Source organism: Bos grunniens, chromosome 4 (genome assembly GCF_055505025.1).
Source record: "Bos grunniens cultivar Pamir isolate PY7600 chromosome 4, Bosgru_T2T1.0, whole genome shotgun sequence".
Taxonomy (NCBI): domain Eukaryota; kingdom Metazoa; phylum Chordata; class Mammalia; order Artiodactyla; family Bovidae; genus Bos; species Bos grunniens.
The window spans coordinates 73,685,324-73,709,549 of NC_141168.1; the positions used below are offsets into that span (position 1 = coordinate 73,685,324).

At 39.1% G+C, this 24,226-nt stretch overlaps 1 protein-coding gene across 3 annotated transcripts in view; it reads left to right on the forward strand.

Moving 5' to 3' along the window:
* Positions 1–17,554, forward strand: part of PUS7 (pseudouridine synthase 7) — a 68,811-nt gene extending 51,257 nt beyond the window's left edge. For 2 of the 3 annotated variants that reach the window (XR_015162698.1, XM_086396951.1), the window contains exons 15-16: positions 549–640; positions 1,243–2,349. Coding sequence is in view for 2 of the 3 variants with exons in the window: in XM_086396951.1 (XP_086253077.1) it covers positions 549–640; positions 1,243–1,379 (229 nt within the window). In the remaining variant the exon portion in view is untranslated. Of the gene's footprint in view, positions 1–548; positions 641–1,242; positions 2,350–17,288 lie in introns of those variants that run through there. The other variant, XM_086396952.1, reaches the window with a different exon arrangement.
* Positions 17,555–24,226: the final 6,672 nt, after the last annotated feature.

Sequence of the window (24,226 nt, forward strand, 5' to 3'; positions counted from 1 at the left end):
AATACTTAGTATTATGTAAAGCTGTATTTGATAATTAAAAACTTAAAGCCTGGACCAGTTGCCCACTGTCAGGAAACTCTGTCATTTCCTTCTCTCTGTCTCCTCTTCTCCCTCTGCCTCCTCCCTCCTGTTCTCTGGATTGCGGGAAGAGGTTGGCAGAGTTGTCCTTGCTCTTGCCCACTCTGGAGAGCAGTTTCTCAAAATGACACAGTGTTGTTAGTGGTAATAACCACTCTAGAAAAAATGTAAACGCTGTGATTAATTCAGTTGCATCTCTGCCAAGTGAAGTTTACTACATACCAAACACATACAACAGAATTTCCATCCTAGGGGAAACATCTCTCGTTTTTCACATAGATTGCCATCATCTTTCACTTTGCTGTGTAGTATTTGTATGTAAAATCTAGCCTTATTCTGTTACTGAATAGTCTCACCTAGAATTATCCACACTGGGCCTCTGTGTTTTTCTTAAGCAAATGGTGATGAGCAACCTAGTACCTGTTATAGAAATTCACATTCACACTTTTCTTCCTTTATATGTTCTGAAGGGAAGTTGTTGCGTATGATGATCCTAAAATTCCACTCTTCAACACAGATGTGGACAACCTGGAAGGTAGACCACCACCAGTGTTTGCTTCTGGTAAGTTTACTTGGCCATCAGTTCTATGTCAACTTGGAGGTGTTTTCTCATACAGAAACATATTTTTAAAAAACTTACCATCACTGACCACCTCCCAACCCACTCTGTGATTTCTATTTTGTGTTTTGTCATTTTAGTTTTAAGATTATAGCTGGAGATCAATGATTAAAGCAGTGTTTTGCACTGAAAATGAATGAACATTATAGAAGGTTATAATGTCATGTGATTGAATATCCTTCCCCTCACCATAGAGAGCTAACAAAGATGAGTGAAAATCCAGCAAGAGAGTCTAAGACATTGTCTGCCTTCTCACCATCAAATTTTTGTTGCCTTTTCTTTGTCCAGTTTCGCCGTGTGGTGAAAACATTGTACATGGGTTTCTTCGTCTGTCACCCACCCTTTTTAGGAAGGGTCCAGGTAGAATTACTGTAGAGAGTCAGCTGGATCCTTTACTCACAGATCCCTTTCTTCCATGCTCCTTCTCTGGGAAGCAGGCTGGGGAAAGGACCATAGTTCTTTCTGTATGGAGATTACGTGACTCATACCAGGCTGTCTGCAGCTGCCTTACTTTTCTGTCTGTTGTCTCCTTTCTTGCCTGGCAGAAGGCAAATACAGAGCTCTGAAGATGGATTTTTCTCTCCCTCCTTCTACCTACGCAACCATGGCCATTCGCGAAGTGCTTAAAATGGATACCAGCATCAAGAACCAGACCCAGCTGAATACCACCTGGCTCCGCTGAGGCCTGTGTCCCTGTATTAGAAAATGCAGACTTGTGTTTGCTGGCTTCCTGTTCATTTTCCTCTGAGTGCAGGCCCCTGTGTGGATTTGGGATCTTTGTAGTAAAAGACTATTTGTATTTTTCCAAGTTTTTATTAGCTTAATTTGCAGTATTTGTACATATATAGAAATCGTGAGGATCCTCACTCTAGTTCAGAGAATATAAATTGGTTAGAATATATTTCAGGTGCTTAAATCATAGCAAAATGTCAGCTTTTATTGGCTTTATAATCATTTTAAAGAAATTTGGTTTAAGGTAGCAGTTTTACATTTTGCTACATTCTTGAAGGGCCATAGGAATTTTTAATGCATCTCTGAATGTATACATAACAATGCATTTTAAGAGAAAATGCAATGAAACAAATATTGACTATGGATAATAATTAGTGACACCCCTCCCCTCAAAAAAAGCCTATAAATATAAATAACAGTACTTACGCTCATATTAATGGTGGTAAAACATCCACAGGTTTATAAACACAAAAGTGATTATTATTATCCATGAACCAGGTTCAACTAAGTGTATATAGACTTTCCGGTTGCAATAGCTTTTGCATTTATTATCATTGCCTTGCAGGAGAGTTGCATCAATAGGGCTTTTTTTCTTTATGTAAACATGTGCAGCTATTTTCAGTTAAGGTCTACTTTTTACTCGAGGTGCCTTTTATGTTAACTCTTCCCTCTGGACTGACATTTGCCCAAAAATAAATGATAGAGAAGAAAACTTTTGCAAACTTAACAAGGGCTCCTCCTATCAGCAGCTTCCCTTTGTTACCCATGGCGGAAGTCTTTCCAGTTCTGGCCATGCATCAAACTGTGCTCTGGTACGAAAGCATAAATATGCCTTTCCAAGGGTGTGTGACATTATGGTATCAATTTTTATTTTCTATCATTTCTAGAACCAAATATAATAAATCTTTTTAAAAACTCTGTCCTACTGGTAATATTAATAAATGACATAAAAACCTAAAACTGAATGCAAATGAGAATCTTGGCCCTGCCAAAGGCAAAGAACCAGGTAAACAAGGGCTCCTCAGAAACGGTGCGTCATGACCGAGTGTTGGGTAATGACAGCATGTGGAATTGTAGGGCTGGCAGACCCTGTGAAACTGGAGGCAAGGTGATTCTTACAGTAGCATGACTCACTTGCCTTCCAGCGTGCTTTCTTGATGGAAGAGACAGGGATGGAGAAAAGCTGTCCTGCCAGGAGCATCACACCAGCGGAGTGTGGATGTTGTTCATCCTCTCTCTGGCAGTGGAAACAAGGTGGAAAACTGTTTCTATAGCACTGGCATTTTAATGATGTCCTTCACATTGTAGAGGTTAAAAAGGTTAGAACTCTCCTGGTAAATTAGCCTTTCAGCTGGCTAGTTTCTAAAGAATCTTTTGCCTCACAAGGACCATAAGTGTTAAATGTATATTGGACTGTTTGTACTTTCCAGTGCTAGCAAGTTATTCTTCATCAAACTGATTAGTGAGAGTGTTTATTATGGGAACCAAGGTCCGTCTAGTCAAGGCTATGGTTTTTCCTGTGGTCATGTATAGATGTGAGAGTTGGACTGTGAAGAAGGCTGAGCGCCAAAGAATTGATGCTTTTGAACTGTGGTGCTGGAAAAGACTCTTGAGAGTCCCTTGGACTGCAGGGAGATCCAACCAGTCCATTCTGAAGAAGATCAGCCCTGGGATTTCTTTGGAAGGAATGATGCTAAAGCTGAAACTCCAGTACTTTGGCCACCTCATGCGAAGAGTTGACTCATTGGAAAAGACTCTGATGCTGGGAGGGATTGGGGGCAGGAGGAGAAGGGGACGACAGAGGATGAGATGGCTGGATGGCATCACTGACTCGATGGACGTGAGTCTCAGTGAACTCCGGGAGTTGGTGATGGACAGGGAGGCCTGGCGTGCTGTAATTCATGGGGTCACAAAGAGTCAGACACGACTGAGCGACTGATCTGATCTGATCTGAACTCTACATATTGCAAGTACATTCAGTACTTCTGCATTTATAAATTCACATTACCCCCCAGAAAAGAAGTGAGGCTAAACTTACGGTTTCTTCATTTTTGAAATACGTATGGCTCTTTGTGACAAGTTAAGTCTCCTGGCTGCATAAGCCGATTACCAGTTTGTATATGTCTCCTCTTAAACACCAGTGGGAAATAATGGTTCACGGCAGACTCTCAGAGCCATTTTGAGACTCGGGGACAATTAATCCTAGGGACTTGGTTGACTGGGAGAAGTCATTGCCTTAGCATTTTGTTCTTAACACTTGGAGGCGAGTGACAGGATTCCTGAGGCAGATTAATGAAGCCTGGCAGCAACTTCATCCTTAACATAAAAGTATCTTTGGAAAAAAAAAAAAATCTTTGTTTCCTAAATTTTTACCTGAAAGTAATAATAAATGATGAATATTTCTTATTATAATGTGAAAGCAGTCTATTTACTAATAGAAAAGTAAGCTCAGTAATTGTAGTCTGACCAACTGTTTTGTTCATGGTTTTATGTAGTAGATAATAACTAGACAGCTATGACACTAATAAAAATTGTTTTTTTCCTGGTTGATTCTTGAATCAACTGAAAAATTGGTAGCAGCTGCAACAGCCCATCCATACTTAAAAGTCTACCAGTTGTTCCAAGCTGTACAGACTAGCACAAACTGGTATGTATTTGCCCTGAGATGCATTTTGTGGCCAGTTCTGAACTAAAAAATAAGGGTATGGGTGTGGGTACATAATACAAAATAGAATATATGTAAATGCTACACTAACTTTTTATCTGTGCTAATGTGTGTACATGTGGTATTTTGAGACATAAAAGCAGTCTAGGAGCATTGTACTCTATGGTTAGCATGGGTGAAAATATAATTGAAGAACCTCAAAGCCATGGATGGCCAGGTTTTGCCCTTCATAAATTGAAGAGCGTACTTGCAAAACAAAGGATAATTGAAAGGTTTTTCTTTATTCAGTGAAATCTGCTTTCCTATTTTACGGGGCTACATTCCTGTAGGATAAAACTTCTGTTTTGAATGGCAAACTCCGTGGAAAGTCAAGGAAAAAGTATGGACGTTGTCTCCAGGGGAAAGAAAAGGGTAAAGCGTGTGTACACTCAATGCACACACACACATGTGCCAACTTTGCATACACTTTTCTGCACTTCAGTGTAATATTCAGCTAAGACCCCCGACTCTGAATAAGTGCTTTCCAGACCTTAATGTGCATAGGAATCACCTGGTCTTGTTATAGTGCCCGATATTTCAGCAAGTCCAGGTAGATTCGCGTTTCTAACAAAGCTCCAGAGGTGCTTACGCTACTAGTCTGCACGCCACATTTGGGGAAGCAAGACCTGTGTGCTGGGCAGTACGGCAGCCACTTGCCACGTGTGGTTAATTTAAATTTAACTGAAAATAAAACGTAAAATTGAGTTTCCCAGTCACACTAGGCACAGTTCAAGAGCCCCATAGCCATATGTGTGGCTAGTAAGACAGCACTGCTCTGGATAACAAATCTGCCCCTCAAGATACACGGGAGGTACAACACCCAGTGATGCTAATGATGAAAGGCAAATGCTCAGGTAAATACATTCCCCAGGTGCAAGTGGGGCTACGTGCTGTTAGATCCAGGGCTTACACTGATGACTTAACCAGAAAAAAGTCTTAACTGCTGTCATTAAAAACTTTCCTTCTTGGCTGGCACACATTATAGCTTCTTATGAAAGCAGCAGCTACAGAAAGCAAGAAGGGTTGAAGGGTTCATATGATCTGTTGTCTTGAGGAGTACTTGATGACTGTTACAGCTTTTTCACCCATACTGAAGACTCCTGCCAAGTGACCAGTATATAAAAGAGGTGGCAACAGAGAGCTGTAATGGGAGAAGTTATTCAGAGCCCTGTTCTCTGATACATACTTACCATCCCCAGAAAAGCTCTAAATGTTTTTCTAGAGCAACTCTACCCAATAGAAATACCGTGTGAGCTACATGTGTAATTTAGAATGTTCTAATAATCACATTGGTTCTATTTCAAAATACCGTGTACATTTTACACTTAACAACACATCTCAGTTTGGATTAGCCACATTTCAGTATTCAATAGCCACTTGTGGCCAATGGCTACCATATTAGACAATAAGGTTTTGAAAGATCACTTCTTTATTGCATGACATTGGTATAGTGGTAAATTTGTCTTGAGTACTCAGGTTTAACTTGTAAAACTGGGAATATGTAAGTTTGGAGTAAGACTGGTTAAATGTGATTTTGAAATGCTTAATAGATGATTACATTTTATGGTGATTGGGAGTAAATATTTTTGCTATGGGAACACATAACAAACATGACTGTTAATAGATGTGAAATATTTCAGGATGCTTGAAATTTTCCTTAAGCAGTTCTGATGACAGAGTGTAATTTTCTCTCCTCTGAATAATGCAGAGCTAATCCCTAGTGCAACTTCTTTTTAGATTTTAGATTCCAAATATATGGAATGTGAATTGAGCTTTCAGGGACGAGAGTGAGGATTTTGTGACTGGTTAGCATATAAAGCGTGGGAACTCAGGTTGTTTGTACAGACGTGGTAAGGTGATTGAAGCAGGGCTGAAGTTTTTGCCTTGTTTTTGCTTATAGCTTTTGTTGGGATATATTTCATATATTGTACAGTTCACTTATTTAAAGTATATAATTCAGGGGTTTTTAGTATATTCACAGTTGTGCAGCCATCCCCACAATCAATTTTACAATACTTCTATCACCCCAAAAAAGAAACCCCATACCCATCAGCAGTCACTTTCTATGCCCCGCCCCTGGCAGCCACCATCCTGGCAAGAACTACTTTCAGTCTCTATAGATTTGTCTGTTCTGGTCATTTGTATAAATGAAATTATACAATATGTGATCTTTTGTAGCTGATTTCTTTCACTTACCTTGTGTATTCAAGTTTCATGCATGGTGTAGTAAATATCAGCACTTCATTCCACTTTGTTACTGTCATTCAGTCGCTAAGTCGTGTCTGACTTTTTGCAACCCCATGGACTGTGGCACACCAGCCTTTCCTGTCCTTCACCATCTCCCAGAGTTTGCACAAACTCATGTCCACTGAGTCGATGATGCCATCCAGCCATCTCGTCCTCTCTCCCCTTCTCCTCCTTTTGCTTTCAATCTTTCCCAACATTAGGGTATTTTCCAATAAATCGACTCTTCAGATGACTAAAGTATTGGAACTTCATCGTCAGTCCCTCCAATGAATATTCAGGGTTGATTTCCTTTAGGATTGACTGGTTTGATCTCCCTGCTGTCCAAGGGACTCTAAAGAGTCATCTCCAGTACCAAAATTTGAAAGCATCAATTTTTTGGCTCTCAGCCTTCTTTGTGGTCCAACTCTCACATCTGTACCTGACTGCTGGAAAAACCATAGCTTTGACTATATGGATCTTTGTTGGCAAAGTGATGTCTCTGCTTTTTAATACATTGTCTATGTTTGTCATAGCTTTTCTTCCAAGGAGGAAGTGTCTTCCGTGGCTGCAGTCACCATCTACAGTGATTTTGGAGTCCAAGAAAATAAAATCTCCCACTGTTTTCACTTTGGGACTGGATGCCATGATCTTAGTTTTTTGGATGTTGAGAGCTTTAAGCCAGCTTTTTCACTCTCCTTTTTCACCTTTGTCAAGAGGCTCTTTATTTCCTGTTTGCTTTCCGCCATTAGAGTGGGTATCATCTGTATATTTGAGGTTGTTGATATTTCTGCCAGCAGTCTTGATTCTGGCTTGTTATTTATCTAGCCCAGCATTTTGCATGATGTACTCTGCATGTAAATTAAATAAGCAGATTGACAATATACAGCCTTGACATACTTCTTTCCCAATTTTGAACCAGTCTGTTGTTCAGTGTCTGGTTCTAATTGTTGATTCTTGACCTGCACACAGGTTTCTCAGGAGGCAGGTAAGATGGTCTGGTATTCCCATCTCTAAGAATTTTCCACAGTTTGTTGTGATCCACAGAGTCAAAGGCTTTAGTGCAGTCAATGAAGCAGAAGTAGATGTTTTTCAGGAATTCTCTTTCTTTTTCTGTGATCCAATGATGTTGGCAATTTGATCTCTGGTTCCTCTGCCTTTTCTAAATCCAGCTTGAATATCTGGAAGTTCTCGGTTCACATACTATTGAAGCCTAGCTTGAAGGATTTTGAACATTACTTGCTAGCATGTGAAATAAGTGCAATTGTGCAGTAGTTTGAACATTCTTTGGCATTGCCCTTCTTTGGGACTGGAATGAAAGCTGACTTTTTCCAGTTCTGTGGCCACTTCTGAGTTTTCCAACATTGCTGGCATATTGCGTGCAGCACTATAGTATCATCTTCTAGGATTTTAAATAGCTCACCTGGAATTCCATCACTCCCACTAGCTTTGTTCAGAGTAATATTTCTAAGGCCCATTTGATTTCACACTCTAGGATGTCTGGCTCTAAGTGAGTGACCATACCATCATGGTTATCCAGGTCATTGAGACCTTTTTTGTATAGTTCTTCCTGTGTATTCTTTCCACTTCTTAATATCTTACACTTCTGTTGAGTCTTTGCCATTTCTGTCCTTTACTATTTCTTTGCATGAAATGTTCTCGGTACCTCCAGTTTTCTTGAAGAGATCTCTATTCTTTCCCTTTCTATTGTTTGCCTCTGTTTCTTTGCATTGTTCACTTAAGGCTTTCTTTCTTATCTCTCCTTGCTATTCTCTGGAACTCTGCATTCAGTTGGGTATATCTTTGCCTTTTACTTTTCTTTCCACAGCTATTTATAAGGCCTCCTCAGACAACCATTTTGCCTTGTTGAATTTTTTGTTTCCTTTGGGATGGTTTTGGTCACCATCCCATTGTTGCATTGTTGCAAACTTCCATCCATAGTTCTTCAGGCAATCTGTCTACCAGATCTAATCCCTTGAACCTATTCATCACTTCAACTGTATAATCATAAGGGATTTGATTTAGGTCATAACTGAATGGCCTAATGGTTTTCCCTACTTCCTTCAATTTAAGCCTGAGTTTTGCAATACGGTGCTCATGATCTGAGCCACAGTGAGCTCCAGGTCTTGTTTTTGCTGACTGTATAGCATTTCTCAATCTTCGGCTGCAAAGAATATAATCAATCTGATTTTGACATTGACCATCTGGTGATGTCCTTGTGTAGAGTCTTCTCTTGTGTTGTTGGAAGAGGGTGTTTGCTATGACCTTGGCAAAACTGTTAGCCTTTGCCCTGCTTCGTTTTGTACTCCAAGACCAAATTTGCCTGTTACTCCAGGTATCTCTTCCTACTTTTGCATTCCAGTCCCTTTTGATGAAAAGGACATCTTTTGGTATTAGCTCTAGAAGGTCTGTAGGTCTTCACAGAACCTTTCAACTTCAACTTCTTCCACATCAGTAGTTGGGAAATAGATTTGTATTATTGTAATGGTAAATGGTTTGCCTTGAAAACAACTGAGATATTTCTGTTGTTTTTGAGATTGCACCCAATTACTGCATTTGGACTCTTGTTGACTGAGGGCTACTCCATTTCTTCTAATGACTTCTTGCCCACAGTAATAGATATAATGGTCATCTCAATTAAATTTGCCCATTCCCATTCATTTTAGTTCACTGATTCCTAAAATGTCGATATTCACTCTTGCCATTTCCTGCTTGACCATGTCCAGTTTACTTTGATTCATGGACCTAACATTCCAGGTTCCTATGCAATATTTATTGCTCTTTACAGCATCGGACTTTACTTTAACCATCAGACACATCCACAACTGAGTGTCACTTCTCCTTTGATTCAGCCTCTTCATACTTTCTGGAACTATTTCTCCACACTTCCCCAGTAGCATATTGGACACCTGCCAACCTGTGAAGCTCATCTTCGGTTGTGATATCTTTCTGTCTTTTCATACTGTTCATGGGGTTCTTGAGGCAAGAATACTGAAGTGGTTTGACATTCCCTTCTCTAGTGGACCATGTTTTGTCAAAGCTCTCTACCATGACCCGTCTGTCTTGGGTGGTGCTACATGGCATTACTCATAACTTCATTGAGTTATGCAAGCCCCTTCACCAAGACAAGGCTGTGATCCATCATTCCTTTCTGTTGCCACATAATACTCCATGTGTGAATGTGCCACATTTTGTTTATCCATTCATCAATTGATGGATTTCTGCGTTGTTTCCATCTTTTAGCTGACATGAATAATGCTACTATAAACAGTTTTGTTCAAGTTTCTGTTATGATGTATGTTATTATTTCTTATGAATATATAGCTAGGAGTTGAATTGCCAGGTCATATAGGAGCTCTGTGTTTAATCTTTTGATAAATTGCCATACTGTTTTCCAAAACATCATTTTACACTCTCACCAGGAGTGTAAGAAGATTCTAGTTCTCCACATCCTCAGCAACACTTTTATCTGATTATGGCCACCCTAGTGGTTGTGAAGTTATATCTCATTGTGGTTTTGATTTGCATTTCCCTCATGACTAATTCTGGAGAAGGCAATGGCACCCCACTCCAGTACTCCTGCCTGGAGAATCGAAGTGACTTAGCAGCATGACTAATTCGGAGAAGGCAATGGCAACCCACTCCAGTACTCTTGCCTGGAAAATCCCATGGACGGAGGAGCCTGGTAGGCTGCAGTCCATGGGGTCGCTAAGAGTTGTGCACGACTGAGCGACTTCACTTTCACTTTTCACTTTCATGCACTGGAGAGGGAATTGGCAACCCACTCCAGTATTCTTGCCTGGTGAATCCCAGGGACAGAGGAGCCTAGTGGGCTGCCGTCTGTGGGGTCGCACGGAGTCAGACGACTGAAGCGACTTAGCAGCAGTAGCAGCAGCATGACTAATTGGGCTTCCCAGGTGGCGCAGTGGAAAAGAATCCACCTGCCATTGCAGGAGATGCAAGAGACATGGGTTCAATCCCTGGGTTGGGAAGATACCCTGGAGAAGGGAAGCCTATCCACTCCAGTTCTTGCCTGGAGAATTCCATGGACAGTGGAGCCTGGCAGGCTACAGTCCCAAGGGGTGGCAGAGAGTTGAACAGAAATAGTTTTCAACATAGAAGATCTGATTTTAACCAAGACAAAATATTTCACTCTCAAAAACCTTAGTCTAGAAGACACAGTTACTTCATTTGACAAGGAAGCCATCATCCACTGACTTAACCCTTTGGAAAGATGATATTGCCTTAGTTGATTCTAATACTCTGTCTAATGATGTGGAGCTAAAGCCTGTCTTGTTTCTTTTCCTGGGCCATCTTGGCTTTTTAGAGCCAGGCCCTTGTGCTTTAGTGAGGAAGAAGTAATGATGTGAGTAAGTCCAAAAAGTAAAAACTCAAACTTAGACATTGCTTACTTTAAATATAACATAGCTTACTGATACCTCTAATTCTATAAAGAAAATGTATGCATTATTCGTACCCCGGATATTTATTGCATTCCTGGTACAGGCATGCCTCATTTTACTGTATTTCACAGAAACTGTGTTTTTTACAAATTGAAGGTTTGTAGCAGCCCTATGTGGATCAAGTCTATTGGCGTCATTTTTCCTACAGCATATACTCATTTCATAGCTCTGTCACATTTCGGTCATTCTTACAATATTTCAATTTTTTTCATTATTATATTTGTTATGGTGATCTGTGACCTTGATGTTACTCTTGTAATTGTTTTGGGATGCCATAGACTACAACCATGTAATATACATGTTATATATATATAACATGTTATATATTTATATATAATATAACATGCTTATAATACATGTTATATGTGTTCTGATTGCTCCACTGCCAGCTGTTCCCCCGTCTCCCTCCCTCTCCTCAGCCTCCCTATTCCCTGAGACACAACTATTGAAATTAGGCCAGTTAATAACCCTACTATGGCTTCTAAGTGTTCAAGTGAAAGGAAGAGTCATATGTCTCACTTTAAATCAAAAGCTGGAATCAAATAAACAGCAAGGAAAATATGTTTAAAGTCGAAAGCTAGGCCTTCTGTGCCAAACAGCTAGCCAAGTTGTAAATGCAAAGAAATTTGAGCAAAATTAAAAGTGCTACTTCAGTGAACATGTGAATGATTAGAAAGGGAAACAACCTTATTGCTGATAGATAAAGTTTTAGAGATGTGGCTAGAAGATGAAGCCAGCCACAACATTGTCCTAAGCCAAGTCTAATCCAGACCAAGGTGCTAACTGTCTCTTTGAAGACTGTGAGAGGTGAGGAAGCTTCAGAAGAAAACTGAACCTAGCAGAGGTTGGTTCACGAAGTTTAAGGAACGATGCCGTCTCCATAGCATAGAATTTCAAGGTAAAGCAACAAATCTTAATGTAGAAGTTCCAGCCATTTTCCAGATCACGCTCAGGTAATTAATGAAGTTGGCTACATTACGCAACAGATTTTCAGTATAGACAAAAACAGCCTTTTGTTGGAAGAAGATACCATCTAGAACTGTCAGCTATGAGAGAGGCGAAGCCATTGCCTAGTTTCAAAAGACAGGATGAAGACTCTTGTTAAGGGCTAATGCAGCTGGTGTCCCTAAGTTGAAACCAGTCTTCTTTTACCATTCCAAAAACTCCTAAGGCTCTTAAAAACTATGCTCAGTCTACTCTGCCTGTGCTGTATAAGTGGAACAACAAAGCCCGCATGGTAGCACATCTGTTTACAGCGTGGTTTACTGAATATGTGAAGCACACTGTGGAGACTTAACTGCTCAGAAAAAAAAAGATTCCTTTCCATAGTTAGGAAGCTTGGGATGGACATGCACACATGACTGTATTTAAAATGGATAACCAGTAAGGACTTAACTGCATTGCACAGGGAACTCTGTTTAGTTTCACGTGGCAGCCTGGATAGGAGTGGAGTTTAGGGGAGAATGCTACATGTATATGTATGGCTGAGTCCCCTTGTTCACCCAAAACTATCACGTTGATAGCTTATACCCCAATACAAAATTTTTTTTTTTTTTTAAAGATTCCTTTCAAAATATTACTATGTATTTACAAAACACTTGGTTATCCAAGAGCTCTGATGTAGATGTGTGGCAAATTTAAAAGTTGTTTTCATGCTTGCTAACAGAACATCCATTCTATGTTCAAGGAATAATTTCAACTTTTAAGTCTTATTATTGAAGAAATACATTTTGTAAGGCCCTAACTAATACAGGTTGTGATTCCTCTGATGGATCTGGCCAAAATAAATTGAAAGCCTTCTAGAAAGGATTCACCATTCTCGGTGCCATTGAGAACATTCTTGATTGGTGGGGAGAACCAAAATATCAGCATTCACAGGAATTTGGAAGAAATTGATTCCAACACTCAGGGATAATTTTAGGAGGGCTCAAGACTTTATAATGGAGAAGTAATTGCAAACATGATAGAAGTAACAGGAGAGCTAGAATTAGAAGTGGAGGTGGAAGATGTGGTTGAATTGCTGCAATCATGATGAAACTTCTAACAGTTGAGTTGCTTCTTATGGATGAAAAAAGAAAGTAATTTCTTGAGAATGGAGTCTATTCCTAGCAAGGAGTAGACTGAGAAGATTGTTGAAGATTATTGAGAGGATTGTTAAAATAATAACAAAGGATTTAGAATATTATATAAACTTAGACAATTAAACTGGTGGCTCAGACAGTAAAGAATCTGCCTACAATGCGGGAAATTTGTGTTTGATCCCTGGGTTGGGAAAATCCCCTGGAGAAGGAAATGGCAACCTGCTCCAGTATTATTGCCTGGAAAATTCCATGGACAGAGGAGTCCACCGGGCTACAGTTTGTGGCATCGCAGAGTCTCGTGCATGACTGAGCGACCAACACTTTGACTTTCTGAAGGTTTGAGAGGAATGACTCCAGTTTTGAAAGAAGTTCTTCTGTGGGTAAAATGCCATTAAACACCACTTGCAGACTACAGAGAGATGGTTCACAAAAGGAAGAGTCAATGTGGCAGACTTCATTGTCGTCTTATTTTAAGAAATTGCCATAGCCACCCTTGCCTTTAGCAACCACCAGTCTGATCAGCAGCATCAACATCCAGACAGGACCTTCCACCAGCAAAAAGATTATCTAAAGACTCAGATGATGGTTAGCATTCTTTAGCAATAAAGTATTTTTCTAATTAAGGTATTTACTTTTTTTTTTAAGATATGATGCTATTGTATACTTAATAGTACAACACTTTTATATGCACTGGGAAGCCAAAAAACTCATGTGACTCATTTATTGCAATATTTGCTTAATTGCGATGATCTGGAATGGAACCCACAGTATCTCTGAGTATGCCTGTTTATGGAAAGCACTGTGTTCGTTTACCTTTAAGGAGACCTTGGCCTTCAAGGAGCTCTTGAAATTAGTTTGTCCAGGACTTCCTTCCTGTGCATATACCAACTGATGGTAGGAGAAAAACTGCCGTGCATCCTAGTCCAAAAGCATGCTAGAAAGGGAAGCCTGACTGCATAATAAAACTGGAAAATTAATCAGAAAATGGACATTAAGTAGATAGTCTAGAAACTGGAGATGAATGTGAAGTTTGTAACATTAGACACATGAATAATGTATTTCTCTTACAAACTAGTATATGTGAAGTAAGCAGCAAAGATACACTGCATAGCACAAGGAATTATACCAGTTATTGTGAAATAACCTGTAATGCAGTGTAATCGCAGTGATGTTGGATCACTATGCTGTACTGAAACTGACAAAATATTGTAAATAAACTACACTTCAATTTTTAAAAATTTAGCGAGTAAAAGAATATATTTCTCCTTAGATGAGCAGTTTCCTAATTTTTTGATCAGCAAAGACATAATTTTAAAGACATAACTACACAGATCGGCTGTGTTAAGAAAACCAGAGAATTTGGGGTCCAGTACAATACTAATGGCAAGGTTAATGTTAATACAAATAACTACAAATGGTTTTTTCTTACAGCTCATCTTCTAAAGGCTTTCTAACAAAAACCATCAAAGCTAATGTTGAAGAATTCACTGTGTATTTTTTTTTCAAAGAATGAGCTTTTGATTTCATTGCCTTTCTCGATTGTTTTCCTGTTTTTGGTTTCATGGATTTGTGCTCTGACTTTTCAATTGTTTTTCTCTCCTTGTTCTAGGCATAAATTGCTCTTTCTCTAGTTTCTTAAGATGGAAGCTTAGGTTATTGACTTTAGATTTTCTCTGAAATGCACATTTAATGTTATCTCCTACTAAGTACTGATTTTGGTACATCCCACAAATTTTGAGAAGTTGTATTTTCACTTTCATTTAAGTTCAAAATATTTTTTTCTTCTGACTTCTATTTTTGACTGATATGTTATTTAAAGAATCTTGTTTAATCTCCAAATATTTGGAAATTTTCCCAAACAAAGCAAAAAGCCTATGGACTGGGTGAAAATATTTGCAAATGACGCAATCAACAAGAGCTTAATTTCCAAAATATACATACAACTTAGTAACAAAAAAGCAAACAATTCCATCAAAAAATGAGCAGTAAACCTAAGTGCACATTTCTCAGAAGATATACAGATGGCCAAAAGGCATATGAAAAGATGCTCAATATCATTAATTATTAGAGAAATGTAAATGAAAGCTATAATGAGTTTACCACCTCACAGTGGTCAGAATGGCCATCATTATAAAGTCTACAAATAAGTGCTGGAAAGGGTGTAGAGAAAAAGGAACTCTCCCACATTGCTGGTGGGAATGTAAATTGGTACAGCCTCTATGAAGGATAGTATGGACGACCCTCAAAAACCTAAAAGTAGAGTTGCAATATGATCCAACAGTCCCACTCCTGGGCATATATCCAGACAGAATTATAATTCGAGAAGATACATGCACCCCTGTGTTCGTGGCAGGACTATTTGCAATAGCCAAGACATGGAAACAACCTAAATGTCCATCAACAGATGAACGGATAGAGAAGAAGCGGTACAGATACAACGGAATACTACTCAACCGTAAAAAAGAAGAGCAAACTGCCATTTGCAGCAACCTGAATGAAACTGGAGATTTTCACGCTAAGCGAAGTAAGTCGGAAAGAGAAAGATAAATATTATATCATTTTTATGTAGAATCTAAAATATGACACAGATGAGCTTATTTACGAAACAGAAACTAGACATAGAACAGACTTGTGATTGCTGGAGGCTTGGGGTGACTGGGGAGGGATAGATTGCGAGTTTGGGACTAACAGGTGCAAAATACTAGTAATATATATAGAATGGATAAACAAGATTCTGTTGTTACAGCACAGGAAACTATATTCAATATCCTGTAGTAAACCATAAGGAAGACGAAATATATATATATAAGTTAAGCTGAATCACTGCCTCAACTGGAAATTACCACAATATTTTAAATCAAATATGTGCTGTGTTGTGCTTAGTTGCTCAGTCTTGTCCGACTCTTCATGACACCATGGACTGTAGCCCTCCAGGCTCTTCTGTCCATGGGGATTCTCCAGGCAAGAATACTGGAGTGGGTTGCTATGCCCTCCTTCAGGGGATCTTCCCAACCCTAGGATCTAATCCAGGTCTTCCGCATTGCAGGTTGATTCTTTATCATCTGAGCTACCAGGAAAGCCTAAGAATACTGGAGTGGATAGCCTATCCCTTCTCCACGATATACTACACTTCAATTTAAAAATATTTTGGAGTTTTCTAGCTATCTTTCTGTTCTTAATTTCTAGATTAATTCATTTTGAAGTGAGAATATACTTAGATTTTTCTTTTACTCTTCCAGTTCCTTCAGGTGTATCCTATGACCCATAATGTGGTTACTCTTGGTGAATGTTCATGTGAGCTTGAAAAGATATAGGAGCTCCTGGCATACAGTCATTCACTATATAGTAACATTTTCAGGCTCACTGATTCTTTGATTATGTCCACTCTACTGATGAGCTCATCAAAGGCAGTCTTCATTTCTGTTACAGTGATTTTTTAAATTTCTGGTATTTTTTTAAATTCTTTCTTAGTGTTTCTCTTTGCTTACATTACCAACCTGTTCTTGCATATTATCTACTTTTTTCATTAGAACCTTAATCATAATTATTTTAAATCCCAAGTTTGTGCCATATCTAAATCTAGTTCTGATGCTTGCCTTAAAGCTTAGTATGCCTTGTAAATCATTGTTGAAAGCCAAACATTGTGTATCAGTTAATAAGGACTGAAATCAATGTGTTCTGTGTGAAGTTTTATATTAATATTGCTAAGAGTTGGATTGTATTTCATATTTGCTGCAGCTGTAAGTGTCAGAGACTCATTTCCTCCAGTGTCCTTGTTTCTGTCTTCCCTGTTGTCTCTGTGATGGAATAGAATCTGCACCTCACCCCTCTTTCAACTGTAATCCACTGTTACAGCCGTGGCCCTGTTGACCTGGTAATGTATTGGCCAGAGAGGAAATGTTCTATCGTCCTATGTTTAAATCTCAGTCTTTTAATGGGCCCTGTGTCCCTAAACTTTCACAAGTGTTTCTCAGCATTTTTACCCCTAAGGTGAGAGAAGAAAGCTGTGGGGTGGTGTGTTAATTTGGGTAATTTCCCTTCCACCAAATCAGATAAGGCTCTGGTGAAGTCTTTTCTCCCTGCTGAATAGGTCTTTGTTAAGGAGAACGCTGGGCATATTTCAAAATGGTTACTTTTCCCCTCCCCCTGCCAGCAACACAAGTGTTTCTTCTTGGCTCTTCATAATGAGAACCTAGTGGGGTTCCTGGAAGTAAAACCCACTGAAGAATGGAGGCCTCTCTCAGAAACAGCCCCTCAGAGTTTTTCACTCTAATGTCACTATCCAGTTCGTCAGTGTAGCAATTCCTACTGGTTTATGGCTCCTGCAGCTTCTTTTTCAGGTAAACTGATCTTCGTCTGTGATTCACTCTGTTCTCCTCTCTCTCCAGATTCTGAGGTGACAGTTTGTCCTGCTGCCTCGACTGTCTGTTGACTTCAAATGAAGCCATTAAAGTCATCGATTTTTCAGTTTGTTCATCCTTTCTGTTTTAATGATGTGATAGACAGCTTCCAAACTCAGCGTATCAGAGCTGACTCTACAAGCCCGCCTGTCCATGTGTATTTTTTCAAATTAAACATTTATGTAATTAATCCCTCTTACTTGAAATAAATTTTTGCGATGCTGGTGCTTCTCAAACATCCAAACCACCTAAAATAACTTGTTAACAGTTTGCTGTGATTTGATTTTTTTCTCTGTTTAGTAAAGTGAACTCGTTCAGTCGTGTCTGACTCTTTGCGACCCTGTGGACTGTAGCCTGCCGGCTCCTCTGTCCATGGGATTCTCCAGGCAAGAATACTGGCGTGGGTTGCCATTTCTTTCTCCAGGGGATCTTCCCAACCCAGGGATCGAACCCAAGTCTCCCGCATGGCAGGCAGGTGCTTTATCCCATATGTGTGTATATACCATATGCCCCTATAGGTATGTACTCACATATATATGTACACATTTTTTATGTGATGGTAATGTGTGCATCATATTATGCTACAACTTCTTTTTCCACTTAATATTCTCTGTACTTCCTTTTTCTTTAAAAGCTAAATTTATTTCAAATGAGGTTTATATTCAACTGAGAAAATTGGACTTTCCCTCAGGAGTCCTGAAATTTCATTTATATTATTAATATATATATTATATTTAGCATATATTAATACACTGTATTCATACTATATTAAAATGTGATTCTGATAAATACCAGAACATTTTAATTCATTTCTCACTGCTTTTAATACAAGTATTCAATTATTATGTTCCTAATTTCCAAATAAAATAGCTCATATAATAAATAGAAAAAGCTGAACTAAGTTTTTCTATTTTCCATCTTCTAAGAGTCCAACAAATGTTTGAAAATAAATTTCTTTTTGTAGCTTTCCTTTCAAATATATTTCTGGTTTAATATGGCAGACTGAACACACATATATCTTCTTTCTCTCCCAAGGTCTCATTAAATTATGAAATTCTGGAAGAGAGTGAGCAGGTGGGATCACACTGATAGAGAAAAAGAAGAGAGAATTGCACCTAGTTCCACACACTGTATGTAATGAAGGAAATCCTGGCAGCTGGCTAGTTTGAGGTCAGTACACGAGCAGGGCTGGACCAGAAAGGCCTCTTTAGGACCATTCACTACCAAAGCATGCTTAGACTCGCAGGGAGATGTGGGTCCCTCCCCACTCATCTTCCATCATGTATTTATTCAACAAAGATTTGTTGAGCACATTGCAAAGCACTAGGCGCTGTTCCAAGTGTTTTTTCCTGAAGAAAGTGGGCAGATGGACCGAGGAGGGCACCCAGTGAAGTGCTTCAAGCCTGGGCGAAGGAGAGCGGAGCCCGAGCCTCAGAACTCCACGTCAAGCAGCTGTGGGTGGGGAGAAGGAAAGGCAGCTCAGAGGGAGAGAAACACGCTAAACCTGCTCCATTGCAAAGTACAGCCCTCCTTAATTAGGTGACTGTGGGCTTCCCCAGCCTGCCTGCTGCCTCTGCACCGGCACATCTGGTGAGGCAGGCTGGAAGGCAAGCCCTGCCACTTGCTTCCCTTGAGGGAGGCCAGCTAGGGAACAGAGAGCTCCACTACTAAAGAAACCCACCCGCCACGGTCTAGGCTAAGCAAGGAGGCCTTTCTTTGTTCCTGCATCTGAGTGAATGTCAGGGCTCACCAGACGAGAGGAAAGGCAGCAGTAGCACGGAAGAGAAGGACCCAAACGAACTCACTGAAATAACAAGCCCTGTAGGAGACATAGATAACTCTAAAATCAGAAGAGACTTTCAAATTGTCCTAATTAGCATACTCAGAGGATAGTGCATCTATCACACACAGAGTCTGCCATGAAAGGGAATCAGTCAGACCACTGAAAGATTGATTGCCAAAATAACCTACTGGATCAGAAGAACGATAAAGTAGAAACCTGGAGGCTGAGTAACAGGAAGGATAAAGGAGAGGAAGCCTCTCAGAAACCAAAAAGCCTCCAAAGCAGATGGAGGATATGTTAATGTAAAGAAAGAACAAAGAGGGGAGAGGAGGTCCACACATTCCAATGACATTTCAGAAATTTTCCATAAAGGGAGGTGAAAAGCCATGACACCGGCAAAACATCCAGATCAGACCAATTTCAGATTTCTCATTATCAAATGGTAGAAGACACTGGAGCAATGTTTTCAAAATTTGAGGAGAAAAGGGTTGGACCATGAAATTTTTTTTTTTTTTTTAAAGCTGGGTTTATTTATTTTTTTTTATTTTATTTTATTTTTAAACTTTACATAATTGTATTAGTTTTGCCAAATATCAAAATGAATCCATCACAGGTATACATGTGCTCCCCATCCTGAACCCTCCTCCCTCCTCCCTCCCCATACCATCCCTCTGGGTTGTCCCAGTGCACTAGCCCCAAGCATCCAGTATCATGCATTGGACCTGGACTGGCATCTCGTTTCATACATGATATTTTACATGTTTCAATGCCATTCTTCCAAATCTTCCCACCCTCTCCCTCTCCCACAGAGTCCATAAGACTGTTCCATACATCAGTGTCTCTTTTGCTGTCTCGTACACAGGGTATATTCTGTATTTAGCTAAGACATACCAAATGTGGAAGCAAAATAAAGATATCTTCAAGCATGAAAGTGAAAGTGAAGTTGCTCAGTCATGTCCTACTCTTTGCAACCCCGTGGACTGTAGCCCACCAAGCTTCTCCATCCATGGGATTCTCCAGGCAAGAATACTAGAGTGGGTTGCCATTTCCTTCTCCAGGGGATCTTCCCTACCCAGGGATCGAACCCAGGTCTCCTGCATTGCAGGCAGACTCTTTACCATCTGAGCCACAAGGGAAGCATCTTCAGGCATAGAGAAATTCAAAAAGTCTGTATCCCTAATGAGAAATTTTTTGAAAAGATTCTCTAGCAACATCAAAATAAATCCAAAAGAAGAGGATGACATAGGTGTAACAGAAAGAAATCAAAGTATAATACAAGACTCCATGGACTGCACAATCCTTGGAACTCTCCAAGCCAGAATACTGGAGTGGGTAGCCTTTCCCTTCTCCAGGGGATCTTCCCAACCCAGGGATTGAACCCAGGTCTCCTGCATTGCAGGCAGATTCTTTACCATCTGAGCCACAGGGAAGCATCTTCAGGCATAGAGATATTCAAAAAGTCTGTATCCCTAATGAGAAATTTTTTGAAAAAATTCTCTAGCAACATCAAAATCCAAAAGAAGAAGATGACATAGGTGTAGCAGAAAGAAATGAAAGTATAATACAATATGGTTAATGATAGAGAATATATTAGATATTGATATTAGATTCTTGTTTGATTGCTATTAGTATGTTAATAACATTGGGTTATAGTTTCCTTTTTTCCATTGGTTGGAATATACTATTTGCTTCTGTAATGATATTTGGATTTTCATAGCTTTTATGACACTACAATTTTCCTCTTTTAGGATTTATTCATTCCTTCAACAATGTTTATTGAGCACCTATTTACCAGGACCTGTTCTTGGCATTGGGCATATTCAGGGGAACACAACAAAACTTCCCACGTGGGCTTACATTCTAGTGGGGAAACTTATAGATATTGTTAAGTCATAAATGCTGTTTTTTTGTTGTGTGCATGCTCAGTCGTGTCCAGCTGTCTGCAACCCTATGGACCATAGCCCACCAGGCTCCTCTGTCCATGGAATTCTCCAGGCAAGAATACTGAAGTGGGTTGCCATTTCCTCCTCCAGCAGGATCTTCCCAACCCAGGAATCAAGACCTGTGCCTCTTGAGTCTTCTTCACTGGCAGGTGGATTCTTTACCACTGCGCCACTTGGGAAGCCCTTGATAAATGCTGTGAAAATTAACTAGAGGAAGAGAACAGAGAGTGACTGGACTGAAGAAGGGTTGCTCTTTTAGATAAGTTAGTCAGGAGATCCGGCATCTGAGCTAAGATCAAAATCCAGTGAAGGAGTGAGCCATGGAGAGCAAATGTCCAGGCCCTGAGGCAGAAACATAAATGTATGGCTGCAGCAAAGAGGAAATTTAGCTCTAGGTTTAAATAGATAAACTAAATATTATGTCAACAAAGTAAAATAATAACAAAAAGATGAAAAAGAACAAGTATATCAACTTACTGATTTTCAGAGAAGGATCAGTAGATACAATCTGACATTGATCATTTAAGAAATAAATGACTTCATAAAATAAAGACCAAAAGGTAGCCACTAGGAGAAGGAGAAATAAAAGCAACTAGACCTGTTGGAAGGTAAATGGGGAGAATCAGGGATTTGTCACAAGGGTAATAACTCACCATATATACCGGGAAGTAAAAAAGTCTAAAGTCTGATAATTCAGAATACAAAAGCAAAGGGACTTAACTATTATAATAACTAAAGAATCCAACAGGAACTATGAACAGTGGTTGTCTTTGTCTGTGTCCCTGAGTGTGAGGGAGCGCTTTCACTTTTCATTTTCTACCCTTCAGTCAGTACTACTTCAATTTTCTTCTGCCTTTTCTTTTTTTTTTTTTTTTTACCTTGCATGTGCACTGTAATTTTAAAATAGTTTAAAAATAGTGCCAAATCTTTTGTGTTCCAAAAGCATTTAAAGAAACTTACAAATATACAAAAAGCGACAAAAATAATAGTAATAATTAGATGAATATGGGAAGGAGCGAAAATCATCATAGCACGTTTGAAGCTAAGGTAACGTTAGTCTTTAAAAATTATTTAACATATGTAACAGATTTATCATGGCTTAGCCATTAAGAAGAGATTAATGCTCTGCTAACTATTTTTCGTATATTGAATATTTCTCTGTTAACTCCAGCAGAAAATTCCCTATTTTGGAGATAGTGACCCACTGGAGACATATGAGAGAAATGAGCCAAATAATTCCAGCCAAAAGTCCTTGACCAACATAATATGCTTTTCTAAATTTAATTTACCTGAAGAGAAGATGGACACTTTTGTGATGGACACAAAGGACCTCAAAAACTGAAGATGGTAACCAAGATTTGAATGTAGTCTGTCTTTTTTTAAAGTGGTTAACATTTTGTGTGTGGTTTATAAATTCTTAAAGATGACAACTTCAACGCTTAAAAGAATAGAAATCTTTTCTTTTTTTTTTGACATTTATGACATGTTACTCAGCCAGCAGAGGGAGACAAGGCTATACAGCTTTTAGCAGCTACACTTTTTTTTTTTTTCTTTTTCTTTTTAAATTGAAGAGTAGTTGATTTACAGTATCATGTTAGTTTCAGGTGTACAGCACAGTGATTCAGGTATATATTCCTTTCCAGATTCTTTTCCCTTATAGGTTATTACATAATATGGAGTATAGTTCTCTGTGCTGTACAGTGGTCCTTGTTGGTTATATGTTTTGATATGTAGTTGTGTTTAGTCACTCGGTTGTGTCTGACTCTTTGCAACCCCATGGACTGTAGCCTGCCAGGCTCCTCTGTCCAGGGGATTTTTCAGGTAAGATTACTGGATTGGGTTACCATTTCCTTCTCCAGGGGATCTTCCTGGCCCAGGGATCGAACCCGTGTCTCCTGAATCTCCTGCATTGCAGGCAGATTCTTTACTGCTAAGCCACTGGGGAAGCCCATATATAGTAGTGTGCTTATGTTAATCCCAGCCTCCGAATTTATCCATCTCTCTACCTTCTTTCCCCTTTGATAACTGTAAGTTTGTTTTCTATATCTGTAATTCTCTCTCTCTCTTGTGAATAAGTTCATCTGTACCATTTTTATAGATTTCACATATAGGCAATTTCATATGAAGTTTGTCTTTCTCTGTCTGACTTGGTATGATCACCTCTAGGTCCATCCATGTTGCTGCAGATGGCATTATTTCATTCATTTTTATGGCTGAGTAATATTCTGTTGTGTGTGTGTGTATATATATATATATAACACATCTTTATCCATTTATCTGTCAATGGTCCTTTTAGGTGGCTTCCATATCTTGGCTATTGTAAATAATGCTGCTATGAACATAGGGGTGCATGTATCTTTTCAAATTACAGTTTTTCTCCAAGTGTATCCCCAGAAGTGGGATAGCTGGATCATATGGTAGCTCTATTTTAAGTTTTTTAAGGGACCTCCATACTGTTCTCCATAGAGGCAGCACCAATTTACATTCCCACCAACCATGTTGAAGAGTTCCCTTTTCTCCACACCCTCTCCAGCACTTATTTTTTTAGATTTTTTTGTTGATGGACATTCTGACTGTAGTGACGTGGTACCTCATTGTAGCTTTTATTTGCATTTCTGTAATAATTAGTGATATTGAGCATCTTTTCATGTGCCTTTTGGCCTTCTGTATATCTTCTTTGGAGGAAGTGTCTATTTAGATTTTTCTACCCATTTTTTGATTGGGTTGTTTGGTTTTTTGTTCATTTTGAGCTGTTTGTATATTTTGGAGATTAATCCTTGGTTTGTTGTATTGTTTGCAAATATTTTCTCCCATTCTGTAGGTTGTCTTTTGATTTTGTTTATTGTTAACTTTGCTGTGTAGAAGCTTTTACATTTAATTAGGTCCCAGTTGTTGATTTGTGTGCTTATTTCCATTACTCTTGTAAATGGATCTAAAAAGTTAATGCTGCAATTTATGTCAGAGTCCTACCTGCATTTTCCTCAAGGAATTTTGTAGTATCCAGTCTTACTTTTAGGTCTTTAATACATTTTGAGTTTATTTTTTTGCATGGTCTTAGAGAATGTTCTAATTTCATTTTTTTTTAATGTGTAGCAGCTATACTTTTCAACTAGCAAAAAGGATATCAGTCTATGATGAATCATCAGAATTCAGAAATGGTCTTAGAGACCATTTTCCAGATGAGGAAAATGAGACCCAGG